Source organism: Anoplopoma fimbria, chromosome 16 (genome assembly GCF_027596085.1).
Source record: "Anoplopoma fimbria isolate UVic2021 breed Golden Eagle Sablefish chromosome 16, Afim_UVic_2022, whole genome shotgun sequence".
Classification (NCBI taxonomy): Eukaryota; Metazoa; Chordata; class Actinopteri; order Perciformes; family Anoplopomatidae; genus Anoplopoma; species Anoplopoma fimbria.
The window spans coordinates 5257121-5269976 of record NC_072464.1 but is presented as its reverse complement, the minus strand read 5'-3'; the positions used below and the strand labels follow the sequence as shown (position 1 = coordinate 5269976).

The following is a 12856-nucleotide window of genomic DNA, read 5'->3' as shown; positions in this document are numbered from 1 at the left end:
ACGAGCTTCAACATGCTTTTTCTCCAGCAATGGAGTCTTGCGTGGTGAGCGTGCATACAGGCCACGGCGGTTGAGTCCATTACTTATTGTTTTCTAAGTGGTCCTTGGCTCTTGGACAACTCTTCTGATAATTCTTTTCACTCCTCTGTCAGAAATCTTGCGAGGAGCACCTGGTCGTGGCCGGTTTATGGTGAAATGATGTTCTTTCCACTTCCGGATTATGGCCCCAACAGTGCTCACTGGAACATTCAGAAGTTTAGAATTCCTTCTGTAACCAATGCCATCAGTGTGTTTTGCAACAATAAGGTTGCGAAGGTCTTGAGAGAGCTCTTTGCTTTTACCCATCATGAGATGTTTCTTGTGTGACACCTTGGTAATGAGACACCTTTTTATAGGCCATCAGTTGGGACTGAACCAGCTGATATTAATTTGCACTGACAAGGGGCAGGATTGCTTTCTAATTACTGATAGATTTCAGCTGGTGTCTTGGCTTTCCATGCCTTTTTGCACCTCCCTTTCTTCATGCGTTCAATACTTTTTCCCTGTGTCATTCCATTTTATTACACGTAACTTAATTTCTGAACTTATTTGTTTGGTGTTCTTTGTATGTATGGATTACTTGGGTTGTTACCGACATCTGGTGAAAATATCATGTCAATAGCACCTTTAGAAATATATTTACTGAGAAAAATGGTGACGTGTTCAATACTTATTTTAGTGTGTGTGTGTGTGTGTGTGTGTGTGTGTGTGTGTGTGTGTGTGTGTGTGTGTGTGTGTGTGTGTGTATGTGTGTGTGTATGTATGTATATATATATATATATATATATAAAGAATCAGATAAAAATGAAGAAGAATAATGGTTGTAGTTGTGTTGGGACTCACCTGCTTTGGTGATGTAGAGCGGCAGCCAGAAAAGGAAAGTGTAGCTGACCAGCTTGGCAAACAGCAGACACAAAGAGAACTCGATCACTCCCTGCAGAGACAAACATCACACACGTCAATACAAGGTTTTCTGTAACTTAATGATATCTGTCTGTCTTAATTACCCTGATGCAATAAAACCGTCCTACAATAATAACCTCTTGACCTAATGGACACAGTCTGTTGAAGAGACACACACATCCGTAAGAATTCATTACCTCAAGGCATTTTGGAACATCAGACGTTTAAAACAGCAATCCAATCTATTTGTAGACTTTAGGGTTTGACTACCTGCTCAGCAGCAAACGGCAGACAGGCACAGTGAGAGACAAGCTGGTGAACATAGAGGAGCATGGCGGAGACCAAAAACAGAGCTTAAAGAGAGTGGATATTTGACATTGCTGATTTTGCTCTGTATCTGCTGGATGTGTAAATAAGCAACTTACTTAATAGATGATATGTTGATGTTAATTGAAACAGTAACAGCGTGTCTGTGATGTCCAGAGATTAGATCTCATTCACTGACTATGTGATGCTCAGTGGGAACAGCATTGGAAACAGAATAAGCTGAGCCCTGCAATGATGAGAATGGCTCTACATTAGCTTGAAGCTCTAATAAACAATTACATGGTTGTAAGTAGAAAAGCAGCTGTCTTGGATGATGGATGGCCATGGTTACACTTGTCTTTCAATTTGACTCATCATTCCAGGACGCATTAACTGTCAAGTCTGCATGCTCTGAGATCGGATCTTGCTTGCAAGCTGAGGTGGCCTGGATCGCATTGAGTTCAGATCTCCGTGAGACTGGGAGAGAATATGGGCACAATATATCAAATGTAGGTCTCCATCTTCTTCCCCCCACACAGGTGTTCCTCTCCCAGGGAGAGCAAAGGGAAGAGAGGAGGAAAAACAGGGCTAGAGAACAGCTACAACCTGCTGTCTAAATGCTGTTAAGTAACTGCTGGTGATAACCCAACAATTCATGATTGTGCTGCTTCAAAACAAAAGCTTGTAAATGAAAACTGTGTTTATCACAGAATTAGTGGAGCTTTGTTAGCAGCTATTCTTCAATAAAAACAAGTCTACTCATACTGCATGGAGGAAGAGCCGGTAGCAAAAATAATGGGGGACTTTTATTGTGAAGAATTTACGAGAAATTAAATGTGTTTATCCAACGTTTTACAGCTGCTCTTTTGACCACAAAATATATATTTCCAATCACTATCAGGCTGGTTGCATTAAGTGTGGATTCACATATTGACATAGCTGAGACAAGACTGTGTGTGTGTGTGTGTGTGTGTGTGTGTGTGTGTGTGTGTGTGTGTGTGTGTGTGTGTGTGTGTGTGTGTGTGTGTGTGTGTGTGTGTGTCTGACCGGTATGCGTAGAGCTCCCATGAAGCTGATGGCGGACGGCTCCGATTCCCTCTTCACCACCACAACGGGCTGCATGGGCACACACACACTGTCTCTTGGCAACAACAGCTCTGTGTCGTAACTCTGGAGGAGAGAATGAGCATGATCAGAGGGTTGCAGGTGGAGCTGCTCTAACTCAGTCCACTTACTAAATGAACAATGAACGGAAGTCAAGAGACAATCATTCAAGTACCTTAGGGTGTTTTTTTTTTGTGTGAATTTAACACAGGATGAGTTTGTGCAGGAACATTTGAATGGTGACCTCTGACTCATTGTGTGACAATAAATGAAAGAGAGCAATAGAGTTTACTTAGCCAAACTGTGATTTGAAGAGCAATCAAACATGACTATCCAATTAAGTGACCATTTACAATTATTCTGTTGAAAAATATTGATATACCGGCACTATCAATGCAAGCTTTAATCTAGGACTGATCAGTCATTTGGTGTAATAGATGGGCAGGGTTCACTGTATGCACCAATGCATTATGTGGCTTTAAAATAAAAGTTGAAAGAACAATTGCATGTGGTAAACCCAACCCAACTATAATTCCCAAAACATTCAAGAAGCCCTGAGGCTTAATCCAAATGTCCCAGCTTGCCCGCTCTCGCTGGACTTGACTGGCGTGTTACAGTTACTGGAGTACTTGGGGCTTTGTAAATCCAAAAATCTAATATTCATCAAGTCTGCAAGGGAACTTAAGTACCCTTGCTGCAGCCTTCAGAGAGTCCGCAATATGTATTACTTGTGTGTCACAAAGGGACATTTGGATTCAGCCTACAATTGATTTTTCAGGATTCATCCAGCATACCCCTAAAATCTGGTCGGTAGAATAACTGCTGCTTAAGCCACCATGAAGCACCTGAAAGCACTAAATAAACTGACCTTCCTGTTTTGAACACTATCGTCGTTATAGGAATACACCTGAATAAATTACAATGACATGTTAAAACAGTTCATTACTGGACTATTATTTGATTGTCTTCAGGTTGTAATGATGTATTGAATGTAATTTCATTTTTTAACATTTTATATGATGTTATCAACCTAAACATACATTTTCAGTTGTATATTTGCAATTTATGGTGCTTTTAAAATTGCTGCCAGGTGGCCCCTTTAAGGCGCATCCACCCTTTTGTGTGCAGCTAACCGTTTTTTGAGCTCAGTGAAAATGTTGTTTTTGAAAGGCAAAACGTCAACAAATATGAATTAAAGCGGAATATTTTGTTAGATAAAAACAATTGATCATTTTGGACTTCACAAAGTTATGGAGTTATGGAAATAGTTGGATCCCAAAACAATCCTACGCAGCCACCACTGGAATCTAGTTCTAAAATAGTATGACAATCACATTATAGGAGTTTGATCTTTATGTGCAACTGTGCAGAAATTCTGGCTTTAAACCCAATGAAAAGCCATGCAAAAGAAATAAAAAAAGATTTGCAGCATTTTCATTTTGAATTTGAATATCAACAAATGTTGCTTAAAGCGTCCAACTATTTGGTACAGCCCTACCATGTTGTATCTCTTTTCCATGCATGATTGATAATTGTAGGTGTGATAAAATAGCTATTTTAGCAAATCTAAAATGTGACATTTACTGCTCATGTTTTAGATCCCTTAAAAATGTTGCAACCAAACTGTTATTTCTGTTAACTTGGTGACTGGTTTGACTATTTTTGCTTTTCACTGGGCTCTTCTCGCTGTTTTGAAGTAAGTGGGGCTCAGTTTGAAAAAGGTGACAATACACAATGCAACATACACACACCGACACACCTGTGTTTTGTTGTCCTTGTATTGCAGATACACCTCAGTGTGTCCATTTACGCTATTCCAACTCTTGGTTGGAACCTGCTTGGAGAGAAAATCACTGATTTATTGACGTTGATGTTACACATCCTTCAGGCATTAAAGGATAAAGCAGAGAATGCATGCTTGGAGTTCACAAAAAGGCATGAGGGAGGCTCCAAATGTCTGTTTTTATTTTTTCTCTAAGCAATGGCCTCCCATGTTTACTACTGACTTGTTTATACACCACTTTGTTCATGTTCCCTGGCTCTTCATTTTTTTTTGTTTTTGTTAAAAAAACAAAAATCGTCAAATGTTTTGTCTTTCAGAAAAAAACAGTTTACTGTCCCCCAAGCACAGGTATTAACAGGACGGTCTATCAGTTATCTTACAAATCCATAAAGTTACATTTATATAACCACAATAACATTAAATCAGATGTATGCTTGTATGTTTAAGTGTTTTTGAAACGTTACAACAATGTGGTGAAGCAAAGAGAACGCAAAGAGAAAGAGGGAGACTAAATATAGCCGAAAATTCATAACAGGTGATGCATAATTGATAGTTCTGCCAACATGGACAGGTGTCCTTGACATGTTTCATGTAGAGAGTGCGGACCACAGAGGGAGGGCCTCTTATCCACCAGCCTATGGGCTCAGGAGGTGCACTCACAAAGCCATGCTGCCAGGCGTTTCTTGGAAAAGGTTTTACCAGCCATACCATCCCCGAAGCATATGAACAGGTGTTCAGTGTGTCTTATGGGGGCCATGCGGCAAACACACTAACTAGGAAAAGCAGATGTAACTTTGTCTCCCTGTCCCCCACATGGGGTGGAATAAAAAAGGGATTCTTGATGCCAAAAGCTCCTTAAGTTCTTGGGAACAAAAGAAGGATTTGGTCTGAGGGTAGGCCTGCTACGGTCTCCACGGAGCAACAAGCAACTATGATGCAGCAACAGCTCTCTTAGCTGAGGTCAGTGCAATCAGCAAAACTGTATTGAATGACGATGTCTTCAGAGATGAATGCTCCAGATGCTCAAAGATAGGATAATATAGGCTAAGATAGAACTGTATTTATCCCCAAGGAAATTCTTGTGCAAGAGTTTGATCAAAGATTAGGACAGAAAAATAACAAATAAAACTAAAATATTAAAAATAGTGTGACAATTACTAAGTGTAAAAGAGGTTTTACCAACATCAGTGCAAAATAGAATAGCAACAAGAGTAAACATAAAAAAAGATTCTACTATAAGAAGTAATACTAACACCAGTGCCTAAAATAAAAAATAAAATAGAAAAGATATATTGTGCAAGATAATGAGAGATATTGTCAATGATATTGAAAAGTGGTCACAGGGGTGGCCCACTGGGGCAAACATAGAAAGGGCCGTTGATTAGGTAAGTCAAAGCAGGCCCCCCCGAGAAGGTGAGGCAGCCCCTTTTCAACGCTCTCTCCTTCACAGTCATGTTGTTACACTTCACCTCAGCTTTACTCACCCACATCACAATCAATGGTCACCCCATTCCTCTTTCCTCACTTGTCACAAACCAGGGCATCAAATCTGTCTGCCAAACATCATTTTACCACCTGAGAAACATCTCAAGGCTAAGACCCTGTCTACCCAAACGTGATGCAGAAAGGTTGGTATACGCATTCTTCAGCTCTCGCCTTGATTATTGCAACTCTCTGCTTGCAGGACTACCAGCCAAAACCATCCAGAGGTTACAATATGTCAAAAACAGTGCCGGCCGGGTTCTCACCAGGACACGGAAATCACAACACATCACCCCAGTCCTCCACTCCCTCCACTGGCTTCCAATTAAACCAACGAATCATTTTCAAGCTTCTCCTAGTCTTCAAGGCCTTAAACTGTACCGGTCCAACCTACCCCCTGGACCGCCTCACCCCTCAATCCACATCCCGGACACTTAGGTCAGGCAACTCCAACCTCCTTGCAGTTCCCCGGACAAAGCTGGAAACCATGGGAGATGGTGCCTTCTCCTCGCTGGGGCCACGCCTTTGGAATAAGCTCCCGGAGAAGATTAGGGCCTTAGACTACCTCGCTGCTTTAAATCGAATCTTAAGACTCACCTGTTCCTCTCTGCCTTCCCCTAAGGTCTTGGTTTTGTGTTGTTTAGATTGCGTGTTCTTGGGTAATTGTTCAGTTTTAATATATATTCTTTGATTTCATTATGATTATATGAATTATTCTATTTTATTTTATATTATTCTATTTTATTTCTGATTTTAGCGTTTTATTATTATAATTGATTATTGTGATTGATTGTTTTGCCCTGTAAAGCACCTTGAGATTTCATTGTATTTTAAAGTGTGCTATATGAATAAAATCCATTATTATTATTATCATCATCATTACTCTGAGGGCGAGCAGCAAATGATGGCTGAACTGAGAGTGAGAGCACAACTGTGAAGCAAGGGGGCTCCCAGGAAATCATCCTGGTCATTCTTCGGGAGTGCAGGGACACCCAGCCACACATGGCGAGAACCCATGTTGGCTAGAGACATGCCCAGCTGCTGTTGCAACTCAATGAATCAGATTTCTCAGCCGGTCCAGAATGTCAGTCTAAGACGGTGTGGCAGGTGAGTCAGGCTGGGACATCAGACTGGGGAAATGCCAGCGAAACGCCCAACACACCAAATTTTATTAGCAGCTACGGCTAAATTTGAGTCCAGTATAGGACAGGGCTTTTGTGAGACAGAACCTCACATTGCTGTTCAGTTGGGTTGAGACCTGGTGACTGTAAAGGCTGTAACTTATAATTCCCATCACCGATTTATTCCACAAAAATCCAGCAATGGATGTTAAATGCTGAATACTGCTGAGACACACTAAGGCACCAATGGATGCTGGTAAAGATGACACATGGCACGTATTAAATACAAGCATTAACAAATACAAAGAAATGTGGCGATTGTGTTTCCATTAATTAAAGAAAGAATCAGGAAGAACTCTGTTGTACTCACACTCTTGCCTAGAGAAGAATCTTGCACATACATGCTTTTCAGGTCATTTGGATCTGCAGAGGGGAAAAGACACCATAAAGTTAATGATGCGCCTCCATTTACAGCCTGCAAAGCCTTGCTAAGAGCTGCTTCTTTTCTTGAGTGTGCCAAACCGTGAGAAAATAAACAGCCACAGAAAGCAGGCTGTCTTAGCCAACTACATAATTAAGATATCGTTCTGTCTGCAAGTCAAAGGCCTTTGTACGAACCATTAGTGTGGGAATTAGCAAGTTAAACTCACTAAGGAGAATAAGGTTAAGCCCATCAATGTGTGCACATTGAGAAAGTACATTAAGTGCTTCGTTCAAACACAATGAGGCGGGCTCGGCAAAAAGGGTTGCCAAGTTGCCATTTGCAACAATTTGAGATATTGACACCAATTAAAAAAATAACAGCAAACAGTAAAACATGCTCCCACAAATAATTACATTTTAAATATTTGTTACATTATTGATATGTTAATATTGCTATTACAGTCAGAACCGGAACCAGTCAACGCTGCACATGAGTTGGTGCGTTTACTTTCATCTGTTTTAGAGGGATTAGCGAAGCAAATTAAGTAGTTTGTTAAACTGCTAACATAAAGTCACAAACAAATTGAGTCAACTGACCAACAGCCATGTGAACCTGGGCATTAAACAAAAAGGAATGCAAAGTATCCCAGCATCTTTGAGCTCGACGGAAAAATACCAAAATTTAGACTCGCTGGATTCATTTTTGAGGGATCTGTGAAGAACATAACAACAGCTGCACTACTGTTATTTTGGAAACCATGAATTGAGAGTGGACACGTTAACTGATTACACTTAAGAGTCAAGTGTGTAGAGCATCACATAGAACACAAATAATAATATTGTGATAACGCTTTTATTTATGTTACATTTTCATTTTTAATGGAGCAATAGCAGTCTATGGCCTCTGGGTGTGTTGTTCCGAGTTTCTTATTGCTTTGTTTAAAAAGTTGGGCTGGCCTGCTTTAGTGCATGTTCATGCACGTACGTGCCTGATAAGCTCACCCCTGCCGCTCTGCACTGCTATGGCGGTTACAGCCGATAACGCGGTCCCAACCGAAGGCGCCATCATGGAAGTGTGGCACCCATCCTCAGGTTCCCCCTTAGGTAAACACTGTTAGCTCTGTCAGCTTGTTTGCTGTAGTTTGTACTATTAGCTACGCAATGTTAGCTATGAGGCACCAGCTCAGGCGTTGCCATGTTGAGAGCAGTTAAGAGGAAATTAAAATGATCCTATTCTCGTATCTTGCATCTTTAACCTTAGGTATAACTGCATAGTATTTTGAATACTCCAAATATAGGGTGACTAAGAATTGCAACCGTATTTCCAAGCTAATGCTTGTTGCCAGCCTGGCAACAACTTGTCAAACCCCTCTAGCCAATAGGGAGGCTGCACTCACGCTCAATGAGGAAGAAAAAGCAGACGACGCCCATGACTGCGATGATGATCCCCGGTACAATGAAGGACAGGCCCCAGTTGGAGGAGACATAGTAGCCTGCTATCAGAGAGCCCAGGATGTTTCCCACTGAGGTATGAGAGTTCCACAGCCCCATGATGAGTCCACGCCTGACAGACCGACAGACAAGAGACAGACAGACAGAGCAGCAACGTCAGGGTGTTAGTGACTTTAACAGTCAGCAAGTTCTCTTTCAGCTCCTTGATGGGCATACATCTTCCTAATGGTTTAATACTTATGTTAATAACCAGCTGTTTCACTATTCAAAATGCATTACAACTCCACTCATTGAAATGCTGTCCATTCTCCCCATCTGCCTGAATGAGTGTGAACCGAACGGAGTGGATTAAAAAAACCAAATTAATGATTTCAGTTGCACTTTAATAATGATTTTTAATTTTAAATGTTACACCAGTTGTTTTGTTAAGATGGCTGTTCGGATATAATATATCTAAATATAAGTTATAATTGATATTATATAATAATTTGAAATAATTATTTTACAAACATAAATACAAACAAACAAGACAAAAAAAACATTAGAACAAGTACATTCCACTAACATTGTATAAAACCCTCTTCAATAGAGGCTTAAACTGTTCTTGGGTAAAAAAAATGGGTCGAACTTAAGGGAGTCCTGAAGCTTATTCCATTGATGTGAAGCATAGTAGGAGAATGCAGGTTTTCCAAGGTAATGCATTCCTGTTAACAAGTTTCTTAAGTCAAGACAAGTCTTAAAAGCAATGATAAATAAAACGGTAGCTTTTCAGGATGACTTTGTAAATACAAAGGAGACATTGTTATTCCCTTCGGGTGGTAAGTGATAACCAGCCTACCTTCTCAAAGAGGATAAAATGAAAGGAAAAACTTTCCCCAAAAAGGGCCATTACTTTTACAACTGCACCCATCCTCCACAGAGGCAATTGTACACAGAGTTGGGTTTTCAAACAGGTGACCAGATAAAATAAATTTACTATTAAAAATACAACAGATTTGTTTTTCTTCTGATACAAGGACAGAATCTGAAGAAAGATGCTCGGGTAGAGAAGAAGCATGACCATGATTTAGGGTCTCAATTGTTTTCCAATATTCTGCTGGATTACTACTGAAATCAGACAGGGTATCAGCAAAATAACATGACATAGCACTTCTAGTTTCTCAGCTGTGGAAATATCTGCCAATCCTTAGAGGATTTGGAGCAACGTACATTTGCCCCTCCTTTAATCTTAATAGCCAGTTAGAACCAAGGCTTTGTTATATTATTAACTGTGCAAGTCTTAAAAGGGAGCATGATTATTTGTTTGAAAACATTTGTGAAATGTCTTAGGAGTAAATTAGGTTCAATTTAATTATACATTATGATTTTTAGTTCCAAAGACGGAGAAGAGAACAAGCTGATTTCTTCTTGACGTTCTTCACGATCAAATCTCCAATAATGAGCATGGGTTGAGGATTAGTGGACGGTGGGCGATACCGCACTTGTGAGGACAGAATGCTGTGCGCTGTGGAACGGCCAGAACCAAGGAGAGAGTATCGGCCAAGGAAATCCAGTGGAGGGATCAGAGGCAGCAGTGAGCTGTGGGACCTACACAACGTCAAGGGAGATGGAAGAGGCTTGGATTCCACAGCAAAGGGAGGGAAGTCCTGAAGGTAGAGGATGTCGAATCTGTCTTCAAGCTGGAAGTCACGGTCAGGAGGTGACAAAAGGAGCGCCTCCCTTTTCTGCCACGTGGGACCAGGGCTCGTAGTGAGATGGAGTCGACCTGACCGGGCATAAGGCCTAACCCCAAGTGTGAACCAGAAGGAGGAGGGACAGTGTCCGCTGCAGGACAGGGAGCGGTGGCATCAAAATCTCAAGCACAGGCTGTGTCGGTGTCTGCTGGGCCAAAGATGATGGTGTCTGTGATTTTCTCAGCTTCCTAGATCTGGTAGAGCCGAGATATTCTCTGTTACAACTCTGCAATTTAACCAGCAAGACAGACGTAGCTGGCACAGCCAGATGGAGATGGCAGTGAGGTCATAGATGAGCTGGCTGAGAAAATAAATAAAGAGTGGAGGCCAGTAAAAAAGCCTGATGTGCCATAGGTTAGCAACGGTCTCATGGAGGGTACCAGCCGCTGACAGGGAGGGATTCGGCACTTAAACACTAACCGCTGTGGGTGTGTGGTTGGCTAAAAAGTGCAACCAAAAGCCAGAAAATGAACAGGAGCTGTACTATCGGATCCCACTGCTTTGGTCAGGGGGTAAAGAGCTCAGTTGAGGCACCTTTTCGCCAGTGCTAGATAAAAATCTAATCAGAATCGACAGTTAAAGGGCGATCGCTGTACTTTCTAGCCAGAGTTTAAGTGGTAGAAGAACACTAAAACAAAGTAAGATCGACTAATAATAGTAGTAGAATCTAACTCAGAGACACAGGGCCGCCGTCTTCCCGTCATGCTTCAGTACGGGGTCCTATTGATAGAGCAGCACCAGTCATTGTTTTAAGCAAATACTTTAGACACAATGTTTGGACACTGCGTAAAAAGCCTGTAGGATTGATCCGACCTTACCTTCCTTTTCCAAACCAGTTGCTGATGCAGGTCACTACACTGGGCCAGCCAGTGGTTTGGACCAAGCCGTTGGCCACCTGAAATCACAAGAGAATGAATGAGGACAGTGAGGTATTAGAAACACAGCTACACAAATGATTAGTATGAGCCTGTGTAAACTCAAGTGTACATAAACCTGTGATTTTGTCTCTCTTTGTGTGACGACATCCGTCTGTGATGCTCTTTGTTTGAAATGACAGAATGGATTGCCATGGCATCCTTGTGCAAGATATGTAATCCTACCTGCTTCAGCACTGACACCACAGCTAACAGCTAAATAACAACTAAGTCTGTTTCACCAAACTTGGGGCTTGCCGATCGCCATCTACAGTAGGTTACACAGAGACTATGGATAAGAAGCTCTATCCCTTTACTCCTCAGACCAAAAAGTGGTGTTTCATAATTAACTACTGCAATATTATGTGTCTCACCTGGACAAATATATAGAAGCCCATATTGTGAATGTTGTAGACATAACCCAGTCCAAACAGGCAGGTGAACAGGCCGCTGGTCAGCATGCCCACAGTTAGGTACAGACGAATGGGCAGGCGCTCCCCAATGATCCCGCTGCATGGGCACACAGTGGTGACATTATATTAACCAACAACTTTCTCTCATCAAGAAGGTTGTTGAATGTCTCCCTACATGCAAGCTTTGTACCTCCACCAAGGAGATAATGTTTCAGTTCATGTTTGTTAGGTAGCAGGATATCTCAGAAATTGCATTAAAAACCACAGGACAAGTGATTTTTAATGCAATTTCTGAGTTTACAGTGATGATCCCAGTACAGCAACTGGGAATATCTGGAATGAAACAAACTGGAACTTGCTCGACAGGATTGCGAAGCTCTATGTAATTCAATACAGTAGTCTGTTTGTTAAAGCTCCTCTGTGTCAGCTACAGTTGAAGGTGCAGAAGTGCAGTTTAGTAAGACGAACCTGTTCATTTAGCCGGGAGGGAGGAAGGTGGATGAATGTGAGTGCTGTGAGTCTTTTAAAGCTTTTAACTCCTTTAAGATCGTTTAGTAGTTTGTCAAAATGTTCTATATGTAACCAAGATTTGGAACAATGTTTAGTGCCCAGCCTCACAACAGCCAGATCCCCAAAACAAACGAAAAAGATACTCTGTTGATTAGGTTTAAATGTAGGATACAGCGCATATCAAAGGCCACATTTATAGCTGGTGTAAATCTAGCTACTGCTTCTTCTTGTAATTTATACTGGGCTTGCTTAAGATAGCATGAAGAGGTGGGGTTTTTTTTCTTTAGAATGGAGCCATGCTGTATGGACTGCATGTGCACATGGCTGAGTTTCGGATCACAATGTGTGTATCTCCAAATATGGTCTTGCTAATCCAATGCATGCCGATCTCAATACGTTCTGCATGCATTTACAAGTGTTTTTCCATATTTAAATAGCAAACCCAGATACAGATGGCTTTTTAGTGCCAAATATAACTGGGGTGAAAATGAAATTTAGCTTTATATAAAAGGAGGTTGAATGCCTTTCCCTTAATGTGTGACAGATTTCACGGATTGTCACCATTAACACATCTCACATCTGTAATTTGTAGTTTATTGTATTTATATCCTTTTCTAACACTCATAAAGTTTGCTAAATGTATTCTTCCCCTATGAATAAAACTGCCCCCCTG

General features: G+C 41.2%; 1 protein-coding gene across 1 annotated transcript in view; it reads right to left on the bottom strand.

The window, feature by feature from the left end:
- slc37a1 (solute carrier family 37 member 1) overlaps positions 1 to 12856 on the bottom strand; it is a 28362-nt gene that overhangs the window by 9464 nt on the left and 6042 nt on the right. Inside the window, exons 6-12 of the mRNA XM_054614866.1 lie at positions 11635 to 11770; positions 11165 to 11241; positions 8559 to 8725; positions 7109 to 7161; positions 4112 to 4186; positions 2296 to 2418; positions 883 to 973 (exon numbers count right to left, since the gene is read on the bottom strand). Coding sequence (XP_054470841.1) covers positions 883 to 973; positions 2296 to 2418; positions 4112 to 4186; positions 7109 to 7161; positions 8559 to 8725; positions 11165 to 11241; positions 11635 to 11770 — 722 coding nt within the window. The remainder of the gene's footprint in view (positions 1 to 882; positions 974 to 2295; positions 2419 to 4111; positions 4187 to 7108; positions 7162 to 8558; positions 8726 to 11164; positions 11242 to 11634; positions 11771 to 12856) is intronic.